General features: G+C 44.5%; 1 protein-coding gene across 1 annotated transcript in view; it reads right to left on the reverse strand.

Moving 5' to 3' along the window:
* adam19b (ADAM metallopeptidase domain 19b) overlaps positions 1-20789 on the reverse strand; it is a 202605-nt gene that overhangs the window by 49402 nt on the left and 132414 nt on the right. Inside the window, exons 4-10 of the mRNA XM_070878580.1 lie at positions 18129-18207; positions 15726-15802; positions 9758-9947; positions 6907-6972; positions 3961-4032; positions 3287-3453; positions 1198-1282 (exon numbers count right to left, since the gene is read on the reverse strand). Of these exons, the coding sequence (XP_070734681.1) occupies positions 1198-1282; positions 3287-3453; positions 3961-4032; positions 6907-6972; positions 9758-9947; positions 15726-15802; positions 18129-18207 (736 nt within the window). The remainder of the gene's footprint in view (positions 1-1197; positions 1283-3286; positions 3454-3960; positions 4033-6906; positions 6973-9757; positions 9948-15725; positions 15803-18128; positions 18208-20789) is intronic.

Below are 20789 nucleotides of genomic sequence, written 5' to 3' on the forward strand. Positions count from 1 at the left end.
AATATTGGTATAACAGTAACTGGGATAAGCGTAAACCCAGGAAACAAAGGTAGGAAAGAACTTGCTTTTATATAGCACCGTTCATGACCTAAGGACGTTCCAATGCACTTTAGAGACAATGATGTACTTTTGATGTGTATTCACTGTTGTTTTTTAGACAAACACGACAGCCAATTTGTACACAGCAAGATCCCACAAACTGCAATGAGATAATGACCAGATAATCTGGGGTTTTTTAGCGATGTTGGTTGAGGGATAAATATTAGCCAGGATACCGAGGAAAACTCTCCTGCTCTAGTGCCATGAGATCTTTTACATCCACCTGAGAAGGCAGACAGGTTTAACATCTCATCAAAAAGAGGGCATCTCTGACAGTGCAGCACTGGAGTATCAGACTGGATTTTGGGCTCAAGGCTTTGGAGTGGGGTTACGAACCCACGATCTTCTGACTCAGAGGTGAAAGTGCGACCAACTGGACCACGGCTGACACCACTGAAATAATCCCCACACGGCCAGCAGCCTGAGGGGATTCCAACGCATCTCTTCTCTCTTCATCCCTTCTATCCTGGTGCCGCAGCATTGCACAGGCAATTCCCTATGAGCGTTCTTCAGGTGTTAGGCCAGACAGGAAGCCTATTGGACACTGGGGGGCATCACAACTGAGCCTGATTCTGTTCTCACTCATGAGACATAATTATCATCCACTGACCCCCGACTCCTTACTGGAAATCAAAAGCAGGAACACTGATCCATTGATTTAACGCTATCCCCTCCCCCACATTAAGCCGCACTGAGGACAAACACTGCCAGTCAGCATTCTTTGAGTAATTTGAATTTTAAATGGCAGCCAGTTTTATAATGTTGGGGAAAAAGACCCAGATGCAAAATTTATTTAGGATGTCTTAAATGTATTAATAAAAACTGAATGATATTATTATTATCACAAGCTATTGATCCTTCTTGCTGTTAGCCCCCAACGCCCAACTGGTGCTGAAATTCCATGGGGAGGTGAAGATAGTGCAAGGAGCCCCATAGAGAACTCAGCCAGAGGAGAGTTATAGTGCTGAAAACCAGCGTCTACCACTCTGTGGCACTGAGTGTTCTAACGCCTTGCCAACCGCATTGCCTGATGGAAAATAAATACATGAACTTTCAGCTTTTCCGTGCGAGAGCTGCCGTCCATCTGCAATCACTCACCATATTCACGCCTCCTGACTGATAATCTGAACACATGCCCATTAGAGGTGCCAAGCCAATCGTGGTGCCGTTGAAGGTGATCCCCCTAAATGCAAATTCACAATCATGGAAAAATAAATCTAACGTTACAAGACAGAAATAAAGTCAAGGATGAGAAAAGGCCACTTCTTAACTCAGGTCTTAGCTTGGCCCCCGTGTATTTGAACCCTCCCAACCGTGTGCAACATGGGGTTTTCCATCTATTGTACCTGGTGGGTACAAAAGAGTTTCCAGCACAAGCAGACATGCCTGCCGGTAGCGTGTAGCAGAAAATCGACTATGCACTGGTGCCCAAGAAATCATTGGCGAAAAACTGTGGACAGTGCTACCTCAGAAAATTCCCCTCCGCCCCTCTCGTATTTACTCACCTGACTGGCAGATTATTCCAGGTATTTCTTACCTTTTATGTGAGGAAGTCCCAACAAAATCTGATCTAAATTAACTTCTCTTTCATTTATATTTATGTATGATCCATTGTCCCAATGTCCAGCCTTATGTTAGTTCAGGATTTACTTAATTTAATATTTATATATATGTCAGGAAAGTCTTATCTTAACCATCTTCTTTACAGACTGTAAAGATTTTTTAATAAACCGTATATCATATATATCGAATATATATCATAGGGCTAGACTTTCCTATCATTTTCGGCGGGTTCTTGGCGATTTTCTCGGCAGTACAGCTGTTTTTCCAACCGGCGACAGTTTTCCCCTCAGTTTTTTGATGGTATCGCCCAAATCTGAAACGTCCGCCGGGACCAAACCGCCGACATGCAATGCCGAGAAAATTGCCAACGTGTAAGTTTAGCCTCAACGGAAGTCCGTCCGGATCGCCGAGAGAACCGCCCTGTAAAAGTTGCTTAAAAAGGGCAGTAAGTGAGTACTCTGCAAAGAAAGGTAAGTTAAAGGTTCTTTTTTTTTTCATTTTAAAATGCTGATTAGATGTAAAAGTGTCTTGGGAATGCATTTACTTTGTTTTTATTGAAAACATTTTTTTTTAAGTTCTCCCCCCTCCCTAGGCCCAACCGCAGCCTTGGACTAAGTTTAAAAAAAAATGACCGTTTTACTTAGTTTCTCCTTAACCACCGAGAAAACTGCCGAGAATAAAGGTGCAGGGCCCAGTTTCTTGCCGGGCAATTAGTTTTAATTAGTTTTATCATAAAAGTGGAAATTCTCGCCAGCGTTACTCACCAAACGTTAGTGATTTTTCTGAGCGGGCAATCAGGCATTGAGGGGCTCATAGGAAAGTCTAATCCATACACTTTCCAGCCGGAATCACTTGTTGATGATCAGGATGGGACACCCTGGTAGATTTTTCCCCTCCCTAGTGCAGTAGGGGCTGAAGTTAATTGAAAAGCAGCTACAGAATCAACCCGGAGACCCTCTGACCAGTGTGGCTCAGTATTAAAAACAGAAAATGCTGCACTTTTCAGCGGGTCAGGCAGTATCTGTGAAGAGAAGCAGAGTTAACGTTTCGGGTCGATGACTGTTCTGACAATGGGTCATCGACCCAAAACGTTAACTCTGTTTCTCTCCACAGATGCTGCCTGACTCGCTGAGGTTTCCAGCATTATCTGTTTTATTTCAGATTCCAGCATCTGCAGTATTTTGCTTTTGGCTCAGTATTATGTGGAATAGTGCATCTTTATTTCATTATAATTGAATTTGCATTTTATAAACCATCTTATCACAACCCCAAGATATCCCAAAGTACTTTATACCCAATGGATTGCTTTTGAACGGGAGTCACTGTTGTTATGGAGGCAAATGCGGCAACCAATGTGTGCACAGCAAGGTCCCACAAGCAACAATGCGGCAACTGCAGGGGTAGAACAGATCCCCTTATAGGGCGCAGGAACCTTCGGATTCTCATGGATAAAGGAGGGGGTCGTGGTGCCAATAATACAATGTTATGGAACCCTTCATGGGGTGGGGCACATGGAAAACTGCCCCGGTAACGGATTTTAGGTGGTATTAGTTGCCCTTCCAGCAGCAACGGCTGGTGTCCATGAGTCCTGATGAAATACAAGGAAAAACTCTTTGATTCTTACGTGATCAGCTGTGCATTATCGTGCTTCTTTCGGGTCAGTGTCTGTCGCCTCCATTTTAAAAAGGACCAGAGGGTGCTGTAGGGATTCTCTCTCACATCGCACTTGTTCTCATGAGTCCACACTTCCAAGTGAACCAAGGCAATCCTGATATTCAGGGACCTGTAATACTGAGAGAAACACTCAGGTAGAGAGACTGACTCAACGGTTGGCCTGATAGTAGGCCGAACAAAACACAGCATATGGCTCTACATGACTGCCCAGTGTTGATTAATCCAAAACCCAGTCATTGCCCTGCAACGTATATCGCTTTCAGTGAGTCAGATAAACGTTTACATGTCTTCCATGTTCTGCATTGTGAAGCAATCTTGCATGCCAACAAATAATAAGAAAGAAAGAAAGAAAGAACTTTTATATCTATAGCGCCTTTCACGACCTCAGGATGGCCCAAAGCGTTTTACAGCCAAAGAAGTATTTTTGAAGTGTAGTCACTGTTGCAATGTAGGAAACCCAGCAGTCAATTTGCGCACAGTAAGCTCCCACAAGCAGCAATGTGATAATGACCAGATAATATATTTTAGTGATGCTGGTTGAGGGATAGATATTGGCCAGGACACCTGGTAACATACAATACAATCTAACATACAAAACCCACAGCAACACACACTTGGTCTCACCTTATCAACGTAGTTCGCAGTTTCCTTTAATTTCAGTTTTGTTTTCTCGAGATCCCAATAATGATTCTGAAACTAAAAGGTGATAGAATTAGATAGAGGAAAGAAACTGACCATCTCTCAAAGGTTCAGTGAAGTTTCACTAGGATTAACATTAGCTTCCCAGTGTCATGAGGTAAGGCAAGATGGGCCCAGATGACAAAGGTTTTTGGCTCATTTGATCTTACAAACCCTATAGTCTTCCCATTACAGCATTTAGCTGCTTCCCAAATTAATCTGGTGTCATAGGAACATAGGAATTGCTAGATGAAGAAAGACCAAGGTCCATCTAGTTGGCCCTTCCATCATCCTGGTGGTTGCATGATACAACGATAATGGAGTTGTTGACTAATCATGGTAATCAATCTCTATCAATTCGTCTAGGTCTCAGCCAAATTTCCCAGCAACCTGCTCCTGCTCACCCTCTGTGTAAAGGAATACTTCCTGGCTCTGTCCTCAGCTTGCCATGTCAGTCTGCTACCCTGGTAAATCTGCAAACATTGTCCTGGTTTAATTTCTCTATCCCATTAAAGTATCTCTTAGCGAGGAAGAGTCCTAAATAAAGTATGTTTGCACAGTCTTTGTCAAATTCCCAGAGCACAAACTGCATATCATACAATCCTAGAAACTTACCACACAGAATGAGGCCATTTGGCCCATCAGGCCTGTGCTGGCTCTTTGAAAGGGTTGTTAATTTAGTCCAGCTTTTTCCCCATAACCCTGAAAAATGGTCCACTTCAAGAACATTTCCAATCATTCAAGATTAATCGGTAGTAAATAGGCTATGTCAAAAGATGGCAAAAGAATCGCATCAGATGTTGCAATCGCGGTTATTGGTGGCAAAGCAGAGGGAGCGTTAATCTCCATTTGCATGTGCAATGGCTGACCTGAGACTGCCTGATGCTGACTCTGAGGGGCAAAACTGAATGATGGCTCATTCGCTCAGCATAGACTGGTGTTCAAACCTTACCCTTTGTAGTCCATAGGTTCTGTGCCACACTGGACGATGTATCAGGAAGGGGAAATCTGTTAAAACGTCAACAATTCAAAGGTCGTAGTGATTAACTAAGCTGTTGAACTCTATATGAGGAGATGGATGTAACAATTATTTTATGCCAGGCAGTGATGGGGTGCTACAACTGGCCTCAAAGTCAGCCGGCGGGAGGGGGCTTCATTGTCCTGTTCGCTGTTGAGTGAACCTTGCTTGAAAACACACATACATTAGGCGAGGAAGTGCCCGCCATGTCGAATAGACTGCCGACACTTAACTGGCTGAGTTCGGACATGAAGAATAGCCACTTGGGCAAAGTACTGGAGGGCTGCCAGTGCTCGCGGAACTGTACCCAGCAAGAGTTAACGCTTTCGGGGGTGAGGAAGACGTGAGGTTGGGGGAAATGCCTGTCTGTCTGGCATTAAATGAAATGATTAGAAGGAAGACAGATGATATGATGCAGAATGGAAGACAATGGCTTATAATGTGGCGTGGGGTATGAAACCTGGAAAGTGAAATGTAACTTCTACTTAGAGGCACAACAGTCTTTCCCTACGAATATAATTTTACAGTGTATATGCTGCTTACACTGACCCAGGCAGGATGTTAGAAGCAAAAGGAGAGGGCTGTGGTGAGCTTCCTCGTTCAACAGGAGAATGGCGGCTGATCTCAGAAATTAGTCGCCTGCAAATAAAGTCGCGGGAACCCGTGGATTTCAAACACGCGATTACGAAACATGTCCTTTTGTTGGCGGATCAATCAAGACGGAGAAAGTGACAGTTTGGCTCAATGGCAGCCCTCTCGCCTCGCGTTCAACGTGGGTTCGAGCCCCAATCTAAGGGACTACGGCGTATAGTTTGGCTGACACTCCAGTGCAGACCTCAGGGATGGCTGCACTGTTGGAGGTATTGCTCCTCAGATAAGATGTTAAACGGAGGCCCGACAGTCTGTAGTTGTGATTCAACTGTCTGCAAAGGACCCATAGAAGAATCTGAAGTAGAGCAAGGAAAGTCTCCTGATGTCCTGACCTGCATTCCTCGCTCCTCACACAGGTTAACTGATGATTCATTTCAGTGCAAGTTTGTGGAGTCTTGCTACATAATACTCGGGACTGTAATTCAACGTATGTGAAGCACTTGGAGACTGTGCTGAGAAAGACACTATACAAATGTAAATCTCTTTTTCTTCCTAAAAAAGCTAAGGCAGATGAATTTCTACAGAGGTTCTCCGAATCGTCCACAATAACCTCCGCAGAAAACCCATGGAAACCCTGAAAAAATGGCCCATACCCTGTTTTCCAGCATTCCCAGGGCTCTTCCGCCAAGTGTAGCTATTAAGGGAATCAAGGAATATAGGGATAGAGCAGGCAGGTGGAGTTGAGATAGAAGATCATTAAATGGCGGAGCAGGCTCGAGGGGCCTAATGTCCTACTCCTGCTCCTATTTCTTATGTTCTTACGTAATGGCCGTGGCCTGGGAGAACCCAGGTGGAAATTCACCCCTAAATCCTTCCGAATTACTGGGGTAGATCGTGACTTTGTGCGAGTGTAAAATGGATGACAGCAACTCGGCAGCACGTTTTTCATCTCTCTCCGTTTTTTTACTTCTATTGAAGTCAGTGGAAATAAAAATGTATAGTGGGCTTGCCGATTTGCGATCACTTGCTTTAAATCATCTCATAACCATCAACACCATTCAATGCTCTCCCACTCCAACTCATTCCCTCTCAGGACTGCACAACTGTCAACTCCTACCCTCCCTTAGTCTTCCCACCTAACCACTACTTATCCTGATTTATCATCTGTTCCATCCTTTTCAATCTCAGTGGGCTAATGAACTAGGAGCCTTGACAATTCACCTAGACCTATCAGTGAATAAAACAAATGAGTGTAGTCTCACAAGGAACATAAAGAGCCTTACCTCAGCATAATCAGCCACTAAATACAGCTCCACATACTTCATATCCTTCACCGCATCTCTCTTTTCCTGTGCAGTTGAAAAAATAACACTTAGAGCGATACAGCACCGTCTACAATATAATGTCCAGATGTGAATCTGTGTAACGTCATTTCTGCAGCACGAGTGAACTAAACAAATTCTATTTAATGTCAAAACTAGCTTATCCTCAAATGTACTGGTCTTAAAATCTCAGCCCATCGATTAATGGTGTGGGGTCCTAGAGTACAAACAACGCATTCATTTAAATCACGCTCTTCAGTTTTAATGCAAGGCATTAACCTGTTTGAAACAGATAGGTTAACCAATTGGCTAAAATAGCGGAGAGAGAATTCTGAGATGGACTCATTATATGTTTCTTCACCATTCCTTGTTGTACTATGATCCTTTGGTACCATCCCCTTGATACAATATCACCCCTTGGAATATCACCCCTTGGTGTACAATCGCCCCTTGGTATAATATCACCTCTTAGAATATCACCCCTTGGTATAATATCACCTCTTAGAATATCACCCCTTGGAATATCACCCCTTGGTCTAATATCACCCCTTGGTATAATATCACCCCTTGGAATATCACCCCTTGGTCTAATATCACCCCTTGGTATAATATCACCCCTTGGTATAATATCACCCCTTGGAATATCACCCCTTGGTCTAATATCACCACTTGCTATAATATCACCCCTTGGAATATCACCCCTTGGTCTAATATCACCCCTTGGAATATCAGTCCTTGGTGGAACATCACCCCTTGCTATAATATCACCACTTGCTATAATATCACCCCTTGCTATAATATCACCCCTTGCTATAATATCACCCCTTGCTATAATATCACCCCTTGCTATAATATCACCACTTGCTATAATATCACCTCTTGCTATAATATCACCACTTGCTATAATATCACCACTTGCTATAATATCACCCCTTGCTATAATATCACCCCTTGCTATAATATCACCCCTTGCTATATCACCCCTTGCTATAATATCACCCCTTGCTATAATACCACCCTTTGCTCTAATATCACCACTTGCTATAATATCACCCCTTGCTATAATATCACCCCTTGCTATAATATCACCACTTGCTATAATATCACCCCTCGCTCTAATATCACCACTTGCTATAATATCACCACTTGCTATAATATCACCCCTTGCTATAATATCACCCCTTGCTATAATATCACCCCTTGCCATAATATCACCCCTTGCCATAATATCACCCCTTGCTATAATATCACCCCTTGCTATAATATCATCCCTTGCTATAATATCACTCCTTGCCATAATATCACCCTTTGCCATAATATCACCCCTTGCTATAATATCACCCCTTGCTATAATATCACCCTTTCGTATAATATCAGCCATTGGTGTACTGTTAGGCGCCAAGGAGTTATCTTAAAATTTAAGAGTTTTCTGCCTTATTTGTTTGAGGTTTTTCTGCATTATGCTGGTTTAAGATTGGAGATCTTAATGATAGCAGTGTGTGAGGTTTGAGTCTGTGGGCTCCAGGCCACATGTAAGTATTAAAGAGGTTACTGTTAATTGTACCTTGTCTTTATGAATGTGTTGATGTGAATGCTGCCTCCCAACTTAGCAACACATGAGGTAAAGAAAAAATTAACAAATGCTAGACATCAAAACAGAAAATGCCCAAGAGCTCAATGATCACCCATCATCACCATCATAGCTGATCCCTCGAACGAGGATGACTTGTTTGCACATGAGTTCACAGATAATTCAATGAAGGATCCGATGTTCCAATCCTGAACCCCAATTGAGGGGGTGGAAGATGCTTGTGCATGGATTTTTTTAATGTGTGGTGACCATTGCACACCAGCACCACACGGGCTTGACAGAGTTCGGCCTTTAGCGAGTGGCAAGGGTTGAACCAGGATGACTGGAGACCTGCTCTGCTTCACGGACCTAGTGAGCACACATATCGCAGTGTGTGCTGGTTCCCCTATTCCCCATTTACTGGTGCCCCTCCCTATCCCCCATTTACTGGTGCCCCTCCCTTTCCCCCATTTACTGGTGCCCCACCCTATCCCCCATTTACTGGTGCCCCTCCCCTATCCCCCCATTTACTGGTGCCCCTCCCTATCCCCCATTTACTGGTGCCCCTCCCCTATCCCCCCATTTACTGGTGCCCCTCCCTATCCCCCATTTACTGGTGCCCCTCCCCTATCCCCCCATATACTGGTGCCCCTCCCTTTCCCCCATTTACTGGTGCCCCTCCCCTATTCCCCCATTTACAGCTTGTACTTGATATGGCAGTGTCAACATAACAAAAACTTGCTGTATCTGTATACTAACTTTTTGTGTTTCATGCATAAGGACTCCCAGGTCCCCCTGTGCTGCAGCACTTTGTAATCCATTTAAATAATAATTTGCTTTTTTATATTTTCTGCCAAAGTGGATAACCTCACACTTTCCAACATTATACTCCATCTGCCAAATGTTTACCCACTCACTTTTCTCTTCTTGTTGCAATAGTATCAAATATGCAAACTCTGCAGCTTGCTCACCAAACCCGTTGCCATGATGCCCTCGCTCCCCCCGAGTGAATAATAATAATAATCCAAAGTGTGAAATAAACACCCCCACCCCCCCGAGTATAAAACCAGGCGGTGGCCACCGTGATCCGCTCCCACCGGCTCCAATTCGCCGAGACAAGGGCCCAGCGTGGCGTCACTGGTGCTCAGCCCAAACACACTGCCTGAGGATCACCCATAAGAGTGAGTAGGTTAAGGCTTTTGGTGTGACTCTTGACAAGACTTGGTTCTCAGCTATCCTTACCCGATGATGGGCTGGATGAAATTGGCTGGTGAAGTCTGTGACCCAATTTTCTTTGTGCTTGCTCTGTTGATGTCCACAGGTTCCGCTTTTTAGCTTCAGAAGCTCGGCCCTGTAGATCAGGTGTTGGCCAAGGCCATCTTCAAGTGGCTCCACCAGGTAACTGAGGCTCGCATTTAGAACAATCAGACCCCTAAGCACAGGAGATATCATTTAGATAATGCACCTTCTGTTGTTAGATTAGCTTTTCATCACCTTATGTCATCAAAGTTTAAAGGATGGAGAACTAGGTGGCATAATGAATTAGACAGTGACCTGTCAACTCTGCGACCTGTCTCCAATCCTGCCTCCACTGCAAGCTAGTGTAAGGATCCAATGTGAAATGAACTTGGATAGTCTCAACCTACCTCCTAGTAGACATGCCCCTCTCCCCTATCATAAAAACATGGCCTGGCATTAAATTGACCATCTCACTCAGTGAGGGCACAGACAGGACAGCGGGGTGAAGTATGGACAATCGGTGATTTTGACAGGGGTTGGGGGGAGGGGCGCGAGATTGGCCTTGACGCAGTAGTCTAAAACTGGCGCCGGAGAATTGGCAGCCTATTTCACATTCTGCCCGATATTCTTTACCTTTCAGGTCGATGGAAAAGAATGCCAGACAGGGTGTAAAATGGGCAGGCAATTCGCTCTCACCTGTTTTGCACTACTACCCCAAGACCAACTTTATCCCCAGTGTGTCACTGGTGCAGTAGGTTCTGAGGTTGAGACTGAGACGAACTGTCGGGGCAGAAGGATTATCTAACCATGCTCGATGCTGACAATGAGCATCCAAAGTAGAAATTGTTTCAATTCCCAAAACAAACATCCTTCCCCTTATACCACAGAAGACCATTTGGCCCATCGTGCCTGTGCCAGCTCTTTGAAAGAGCTCCCCAATTTATTCCCATACTCCAGCTATTTCCAGCAAATTAGTTATCTCCAAACACAGGTTCAATTGCCTTCTGAAAGTTCCTATGGAATTTGGTTCCACCACCCTATCAGGTAGTGTGTTCCAAATCTTAACAACCGTGTGAGAAAAAAATTCTCATCATTTCCCCTCTAGTTCTTTTGCCAATTACTTTAAATCTGTGCCCCTCTGGTTACTGATCCAATTGCTAGAGGAAACATTTTCTCCTTATCGACTCCATCAAAACCCCACATAATTTTGAATATCTCTATTAAATCACCCCTTAACCTTCTCTGCTCTAAGGAGAACAATCCCAGCTTCTCCAATCTCTCCACATAACTAAAGTGCCCCTTCCCTGATATGCGATCCTAGTAAACCTCCGGTGTAGCCTCTCCAAGGCCTTATCATTCTTCCTAAAGTGTGGCGCCCAAATTGTACAAAATACTCCAGCTGAGACCTAGCCAGTGTTTTATAAAGTTTTAGCATGACGTCCTTGTTTTTGCATTCAATGCCCCTATTTACGAAGCAAAATCTCTCTTATGCTTTCTTAACCGCCTTATCAACTTTCCCTAACACCTACAAAGATTTGTGAATATGGATCCCGAGGTTCCTCTGCTCTTGCACCTTCCTCACAATAGTCCGGTTTAGATTATACTGCCTCTCCAAGTTCTTCCTCCCGAAGAGCATCACTTCACACTGATCAACATTAAATTGCATCGTGTCTGTCTGCCCATTTCACCAGCCTATATAAGACCTCCTGAAGTCTGTTACTATAACCTGTAGCCTATAAGCATTGCTAGTTTTATGCCAAGGCAGCAACTTGGAAAACTTCCCCAATCTTTGTTCGTGGTGTTGGCTGAAGGATCAATACTGGTAAGGGCAGCACTCTTCAATTAACGCCATGGGATTTTTTGCATCCATCCGAGAGGACCTCAGTTTTAACATCTCATTCAAAAGACGGCACCTCTGGCAGTACTCCCTCAGTACTGCCTTGAATTACAGATTGAACCTCCCTTATCCAGAATTCCCTTATCTGGAAACGGCCCTTGTCCAGAACCATTCCCAGCCATGAGGTGGCATATGCGCAGAACTGCCAACATGAACAAATTGAAGTCCTTCGTCGCTGCTGACTCCCACAATCACTGGCCTGACCCCGCGATCCACTTCCCACCACCCCCACCCCCCACCCCCATGATCTCTCTGCCGCACTCCCAGCCCTAAGCCAGCCAGCCCTGATATCCCCTTGCTCAGTACCTGTTCCATCCAATTTAACGTGACCACTCCTCGTCCGGAAAAATCTCTTATCCAGAACAGGCCAGGTCCCGAGGGTTCCGGATAAGAGAGGTTCAACCTGTGTGTGCTCAAGTCTACAAGGGCTAGAAATTTGTTTGGAGAGTTTTTAAGGCACTAATGTCAGACGTTCGCTAAATTTAGCGCCAGAAAATGGTTAGCGACGGGAGCCACAAAATTCAGTGGTTGTGCCCTGACAGTGCAGTAGAGCGCTAAGGGAAGTGTTCTCTTAGGGCTCTAGGCCAGGAGAACAACTGAATATCCCATGTTAAAGAGCTGTCATTCGTAGCGCCCTAATCGGAACAAAAAACACAAAAAGCATTCTCAATACATGACTCACCCCAATAAAGTTAAATCACAAAAAAAACCGAGCAATCACACTTACCTCATGCAGTCATTACTTCCCTTAGCGCCCCAGGACAGTTCTGCATGATAGCTTTCTCTGGCGGTGACACTACATGGTGCTACGGGTGCAGCGTAAACCAAAGTTTCCATCCCTGTGGATATCAGGGGCGTTGCACACCGGCACGATGCTCCCGGGCGATACTCCTCGGCGCCGCTGGTACCGGCATACTGAATTTGCCAAGCGGTGCTAATGCCAGCATCATGGCTTCAAACCCTTTAGCGCCCTGCGAGGGGCGCTATCCAACAGAATTTCTCCCCCATAGAGTGGGGCATCAACCCACAACCTTCAGACTCAAGAGGCAAGAGCAATACCATTGAGTTAAGGCCAATACCAAAGTACTATTTACATTGCCTTTTATAACCTTGGTGAGGCATTGTGGGCCTCGGGTCTTCACCTGAACTAGACAAATAAAGATGGTCCAGTTTTGAACTGCAAGCTCTGTATATGCTGTTAAGAAAAGCCTTGTGAAGCAAAGGTATAACTCGAGTTCTTGCAAAAATCCTTGAAGAGCGAAGATCTCCATCTGCACACAATTTGTTCCGTGTTTCCATATAAACATTAGTAAACTGCTTTGTTTGACCTTCTCAAAAAATCCACTGCAGGAAGTTCATTGTTTTCATCCTGGGAGCTGTCTTGTGGTTTCCTTCAGAGTTATAAATAACAAAATCCCTTTTCATACTGATTAAAGGCATCAAACTCCCAAACATCTGCTTAAACAATCCCCAGCTGCTACTACATGGCAAAGACCTTGTAATTGCTCCATCAACGCAGCGATCTTCACTTTGAACATGGCCTTGGCTTGTTGCATGAAACATTAATGGCACTGGTTGCCAGGTAATACCACTCAAGTTCCTAGTTATTTTAATGGGAAACAGATCCATTCCACATCAGCGTTACAAGGTTAGCCTGCTTACCAATAACCAAACATTGAGGTTGAAGGTGTTAGTTGGTTGGGTTCCAAATCAAGGGAAGTGAATGTTGTTAGGAGGCAGGGTTATCCCAACATTCAAATAGGAAGTAAAAAGATCCCATGACAAAACTATACAAATGATAATTTTCTCTAATCACATTTTTTTCCCCTTTTCCCCGGAATTTAGACGAGGGGATTAAATGTAGTATCTCCAAATTTGTGGATGACACTAAGTTGGGTGGCAGTGTGAGCTGCGAGGAGGATGCTATGAGGCTGCAGAGTGACTTGGATAGGTTAGGTGAGTGGGCAAATGCATGGCAGATGAAGTATAATGTGGATAAATGTGAGGTTATCCATTTTGGTGATAAAAACAGAGAGACAGACTATTATCTGAATGGTGACAGATGAGGAAACGGGGAGGTGCAAAGAGACCTGGGTGTCATGGTACATCAGTCATTGAAGGTTGGCATGCAGGTACAGCAGGCGGTTAAGAAAACAAATGGCATGTTGGCCTTCATAGCGAGGGGATTTGAGTACAGGGGCAGGGAGGTTTACTGTAGTTGTACAGGGCCTTGGTGAGGCCACACCTGGAGTATTGTGTACAGTTTTGGTCTCCTAACTTGAGGAAGGACATTCTTGCTATTGAGGGAGTGAAGGTTCACCAGACTGATTCCTGGGATGGCCGGACTGACATATCAAGAAAGATTGGATCAACTGGGCTTGTATTCACTGGAGTTCAGAAAAATGAGAGGAGATCTCATAGAAACGTTTAAAATTCTGACGGGTTTAGACAGGTTAGATGCAGGAAGAATGTTCCCAATGTTGGGGAAGTCCAGAACCAGGGGTCACAGTCTAAGGATAAGGGGTAAGCCATTTAGGAGCGAGATGAGGAGAAACTTCTTCACCCAGAGAGTGGTGAACCTGTGGAATTCTCTACCACAGAAAGTTGTTGAGGCCAATTCACTAAATATATTCAAAAAGGAGTTAAATGTAGTCCTTACTACTAGGGGGATCAAGGGGTATGGCGAGAAAGCAGGAATGGGGTACTGAAGTTGCATGTTCAGCCATGAACTCATTGAATGGCGGTGCAAGCTCTAAGGGCCGAATGGCCTACTCCTGCATCTATTTTCTATGTTTCTATGTTTCTATGTGTCAGGCTTCGACTCAGTAACTGCCCTTGTGAGATATGATGGAACGCTGGAGCTCATAATCTGCAGTCTATGGTGTTGCAGAGTTCCTAAGACTGCTCCTCGAGCAAGACGCTACTTGGGAATATGGCCCTCAACAAAACATTATTGAGTTGCTCTGCCCGAGGGGAACACGTGAAGAATGCCCACTTTGGCAAAGTATGATGGTTAAATAGGCTGGGTGCAAACTTAACCTGAATAATGTCGGATGGAGCATGGCACAGGTGCTCCTCTCTTCCTAAACACCAAACTTACTTCAACAATATCTCCTTCCCCTGTAACCACCATCGAGAATGACAAGAGCAACAATGTCGTGGGAACACATCATCTCCAAGTTCCTCTCTAAGTCATACACCACCTGATTTGAACACATACCCCTGTTTTTTCATCATTATTGGATCGATATCTGAAATTTCCTACCTAAGTGAGGAATCAGCCTTGGTTCAATAGTAGCACTCTTGTACTGAGTCAGAAAGTCGTGGGTTCAAACCCTACTTCAAAGACGTCAGCATGTAATATCAGCTGACTGAGGGAGTGCTGCACTGTTGGAGTTGCCCCCTTTCAGATGAAACATTAAATTAAGATCCCTTATTCTTTCCCATGTGAATGTAAAAGATCTGATAGCACGATTCAAACAAGAACAGGGAGTTGTCCTAATGTCCTGGCTAACAGTTATCCCTCCTGCAATACTAACAAAAACAGATTATCTGGTCAGTTGCCTCACTGCTACTTGTGGGATTTTGATGAGTGCAAATTGGCTGCTGCATTTCCCTACATTCCCTCAACAGTGACTACACTTGGAAAATAAAATGTTGTTGTCTGCGAAGCACTTTGAGATGTCCTGGTCTTGAGAAAAGTGCTATAGAAATGGAAGTTTGTTTTGTTCTTCTGACACTATCATGGGTGCACTATCATCACTAAGACTGCAGTGATTCAAGGAGAAGGCTCACTATCATCTCAAGGCAATTAAGGATCGGGCAATAAATGCTGGCATTGCCATCATTGTCCACATCTCAAGAAAAAACATGTCATGTGTGCCCTTTAACCATCCCGGCCCCCACCCACCCCCTCACCCCACCACCCCTTCCCGACCATACACGCACATTTTCTTAGCTGGAAGAAAATCTGTTTGGATCGTTTGTGTGACAATTTGCAAATCGAATTATTCACTTTTATTGTGAAGTAGATTGCTATTAAAAGTCATCAAATACATGCACCGTCAATCTTACCGGAGTCCTCTGCACGTGCTCAGTACTACACTGGAGTGCTTGAAACCTTTCACGTTGCCGTGGTAAAGACAGTGCCCCTGAAACAAAAGGGAACAACAGTTAGACGTTAATAATGGCAAAGCAGGCCGTGGGCTTCATTTGGAACAGCGGCAAGGTTAGCCTGTTACAGCTAGCCTGGATTATATGAAATATAATGGTGGACGCTTTGCCTTCAGTGTTTCTAGTGCTGAGAATATCGGTAATTTGTCCATTAAGGTCAGTACAAACCATGTGACTTTCGGAGCATTCATTTTGAGTACGGAACCTAGTGCAGGACGCTAACCTGCTCCCAGTCCTATTACACAAAGTTCTGTGCTGTGGGCTTCAATTCATGAAGTAAAGCCTGAGATTGGTGCCTCTTGGCCTTTCCCTGTTACCATGTGACAGGATCACCTTGCTGGATTGAGATGCCTGACCGAAAATCTCGAACCCAGGATTTGTTCAACAGAGACAGCTTTGGTTCTGTGTATGAGGTGGGTTTTCTGCTCACTAACAAACTGCCCTCATCTGCAAAACAATGAGATCATATCATAACTATGCACAGATACTGATGATCTGTCTCGTTGGCAATGCATAGAAAATTCCTAGATTACAGACTGTTTGATCACCCCCCACCCCCAGTCCTCAAGATTCTTATCCATATGATTCAGTGAATTGAGGCACCATCTCAGCAACAGCCTTGGCTCAGAAGTAACACTCCCATCTCTGAACCTTAATGTTATAGTTAAAACCCCACTACAGAGACCGGAGCACATAAACTACGCTGCCACTTCAGCGCAGTATGGAGGGAGTGCTGCACTGTCAGAGGTGCCATTTTTTGGATGAGATTTTAAACCGAGGCTCTCTCTGACCTCCCAGGTGAACATAAAAGATCACATGGCCAATGTTTTCCTTAATATTTTGAGGGGTGTGCTGCCCCTTTAAGGGGCTGCCTGGCCCATTTGGGGTTTCGCACAACTTATAGGGAACGTTACCCATGGCACTATTCAAGGAAGAGCAGAGGAATTCTCCCAGTGTCGTGGCCAATATTAATTCCTCAACCTGCATATAAAAAAACAGATTATCACGTTGCTGTTTGTTGGACCTTGTGCGCAGATTAGTTCCCGCGTTTCCTCTATTACAACAGTGACTACACTTCAACAGCACTAATTAACTGTAAGATGCTTTGGGACATCTTAAGGCCGTGAAAGGTACTATAATGGTAAGGCTATCAGCGCTCACTGTTGTTAAAGAGTAAATTGGACAGTAACTTCTGGCGTCCACACATGTGCAGTTAAACATGGAAATCAGGAAGTTGCTGTCTGAGATCCTCTGCTCCTCCGCAAACTTCGCTACACCAGTACCTCGCCGAGAGACTCGCCATTCAAATACTTGCAACAACGTGAAGTTGGGATACTTATATGTGATGGATGCCCACTAAAAACACCAGAAAAAGTTAAACTTGTCCATTCAAGTTTAAATGAATTTTTAACAATGTGATAAGTTTTAATTGCTGCCAAACAACCTCTCTGGCACTAAAAATGTATTTTTAAAAGTGTCGAGTCTCATTCCTTCAGATTAATGTTAGAGATTTTAAAATGTTTTAAAACTTTTTCTTTCTGTCTCTTTTATCTCTCTCTCTTAATCCCATATTTATTTTGCTCTCTTTAGATCATTTTCTGCACATGATTTTACATTGAATTAAATATTCTGGTTTAGAAATTCATCTCAGGTGTTGGCGCAAATTGGGCGATATCAGATCGGCCGCCCATTGACCACAATGGAATTGATTATCAGGTGCTGCGTAGAACGGGCGGCCAATCCGATACTGCCCGTTTTGCCTGAGATAAATTTCTAGGCCTCTAACTTACACTTCCTGGTTTAGACTCTGCATGAGGATTTGTCAACCTGATTGGTTGAGGAAACACACCATTGCTTGACCTGTTCACACAGTTCCCAGATCCCCTGTAGAGGGCACCGCGCTGAAATATATTTCAAATTACCGCAAGTCACAGTACAAAGCACACAAAGAATCTGTGGGCAAGTGTCAGTGTAATGAACAGTGAGCATTGTTCTTTTGCCGCTGACCGCAAAATACAGGCCAACAATACAAGTTCTTTTTTAAATTTAACTCAAAAATGCACCCTCTGCTGTGAAGGTTACTTATTTATGATATACGACAGCTGACCATGCATAACTTAGGCATTTGAGTGGAATGGAATAAGTTATTTATATGACACTACTCGGCAATATGATGTCAAAAGACGATCAGCAGGTGTACATTCAGACCAGCAGCTGCTGCCCCACGAACACCCGTTGTCAGTTAACCACCACATCACTCGTATTCTGCTCCTCCCAGTCACATACAGCATTACACAGACACACCTTGTGGTCAGGGTAGCTGGTTCTTTGCTCTCCGGTCTGGCTGTAGTGAGTCTCGGCGTAAACCGGTGCCAACAGCTGCCTGAAAGACAAACGTAGTTACATTTCACATCTTAATAAACTTGACAAGTTTTACGACTATCAGAATTCACTTTCAAATATTCCAACTTCCTTAACTGTGAAAACTAGATGTGAATCAGGAATTTAATTAGGAATGTATAGCTTTACACTGAATTATACAGAATCAACAGCACAGAAGTGGGTCATTCAGCTCAACTGGTCTATGCAAGTGTTTATACTCCGCACAAGCTTCCTCACACTCAAATTCCCACCCTGCCTTAATATCCCTTTATTCCTTTCTGCCTCATATTAACATCAAATCTCCCCTTAAATGCATCAAGATGATTTACTTCCACCACCCCATATGGTAGCAAATTACACATACTCACCACTCTGTGTAAAGAAGTTCCTCCTAAATATTTGATCTGTTAGTGACTACCTTATATTTATGCCCTCTTGTTCTGGACTCACCCACAAGTGGAAACAATTTCCCCACATACACCCTAAAAAAACATCTTCACTATTTTGAAGAACTCTATCAGGTCTCCTCTTAGTCTCTTTCGAGAGAAAAGAGCCCCAGCCTGCTCAATCATTACATTCTCTCAATTCTTGTAACATCCTTGTAAATCTGTTCTGCTCTTTCTCCAGTTTATCAATATCCTTTTTCTAGTAAGGTGACTTTGGGCCCGAAATTCAGTACCGCTGGAAAGCTGGTGCTCCCTCATCTTTTTGGGGCAATTGCGCCGAAATTTTTCCGTGGCTGGGCCATCCCATATTCAGCTCCAAAAGTGAACAAATAGGTTCCAGTCCTTATGAACCCTTCCAATGTGGATTTTTCAGTGGTGTGGCTGTCTTAATTTGAGCGTTATCACCACTGACAAATTCTTCTAACGAGCCAGCTGGGCCAGGGTTTGCAGCAAGGCCCTGAACGGGGAAGGAGGTTGGAAGGATGGCGAGGTGCAAAGAGAGCCAACAGGTTCACTGATATGTAACTGGAGACACTGATGGACGGTGTGAAGGACAGAAGAAGAATACTGTTTCCTGACATGGGGAGACCTGGCAGACTGCCAGTATATAATGCATGGAAGGAGATTGCAGCGGAGGTGTCAGGCACCTCCACAGGCACCTCCTAGGAGGTTGCTGGGCAGTCTGCACCCGGCCCTTCCAGGGTGGCGATGGATCAACGCCTCCTAACTCTGGGGTGATAGAAATCCTCCTCCTCCTCCTGTGCCTCCTCCTCCTCAGGTGGTACTGCTGGTTCGACCTCCAATGGCTGTCCCCTCATGATGACCAGGTTGTGCAGCATGCAGCAGACCACGACGATTATTGAAACCCATTGAGGAGAGTACACCAGAGCGGTCCAGGCACTGGAACCTCGCTTAAGTAAGCCTATGCACTGCTTGATGATGCACGTGGTGGCACAATGAGCATCATTGTATGCATGCTCTGGTGCTGTCCTGGGGTTGTGCTGTGGAGTGAGCAGCTAAGTGGAAAGGGGATATCCCTTGTCCTTAAGCAGCCAATCGCAATCCTGATTCGGGCCGGTGAAGACGGCGGGCACACTGGTCTGGCGCAGAATAAATGAATCATGGCTGCTGCCTCCCTTGCCCACTGCCTGTCTGCATGGTGCTGATGGCGATGCCTTCTCCTGCGTGTCACTCTACTTCTGACCAGGTGTACCAGGTGTCGCCCTCCCAACACTCCTCCCATCCTCAGGGTGAACCCTGCCAAGTAGGTCTCTACAGCTCTCAGGACCTCGTTCAAATGTCAGACCTGAAAGTTGTGCAAAAGTATGTGCAAACCTCTGAGAATCACTCAGCAGGTTTAATGGAGCCAAAACAATTAATAAAACTATATGAATAGCTAAATACTGCAGATGATGGAATCTGACATAAAAGACTAATAATGAATAAAACTATTTGAAAAGCTAAATACTGTGGATGATGGAATCTGAAATAAAAGCACTAAAATTAATAAAACTACTTCCTTACCAAAGGACCTCAATCACAGCAAAACTCCAGCAGTGTCGCGTTTGAGCAACGACTCGAATACCTCGCGGGGGCACTGCCTGAAGAAATCCTACATTTTTGTTGGCGAATTTCCCTGTCCTGGCCGTTTTTCAGTGGCCCACACGCTGCTGAGCTCACCGCAGAAAATCTTCCTTTACTGCGGCTTCACCCCCCCGTTTCTTGTGGAATTGCGCAACGCTCAAACCCCCCCGCGCCCCTCCCGAGCTGAATATGGCTCGGGGAGGGAAAATCACCCGATCGCCCAAACCCCACAGTAGCCGTCCCTTTGGGGATGGTGATTTTCTGTCCCAAGAACTATTAAATGTTGGCCGGGTCAGAAGAAATTGTGATGAACCATTAATCAAAGATTCACTGGTATTTCAGAAGTTGCGGTGCCTACGTTCTATAGATTCAAAGAATTAAAGCGTGTGATTTTAGAAGAGCCAATATTTGAGATGAGGCAAGGGCAGCCTGTGCTGGTGATGGTGATGACATTCTTTCTTTACCATTTACCCCTAATAGATCCCCTCTCAACCACCTTCTTTCTAAGCTCACAGGATCATGGTGACTGTTTGAGATATAAATACAATAAATC

This window comes from Pristiophorus japonicus, chromosome 4, assembly GCF_044704955.1.
Source record: "Pristiophorus japonicus isolate sPriJap1 chromosome 4, sPriJap1.hap1, whole genome shotgun sequence".
Taxonomy (NCBI): Eukaryota; Metazoa; Chordata; class Chondrichthyes; family Pristiophoridae; genus Pristiophorus; species Pristiophorus japonicus.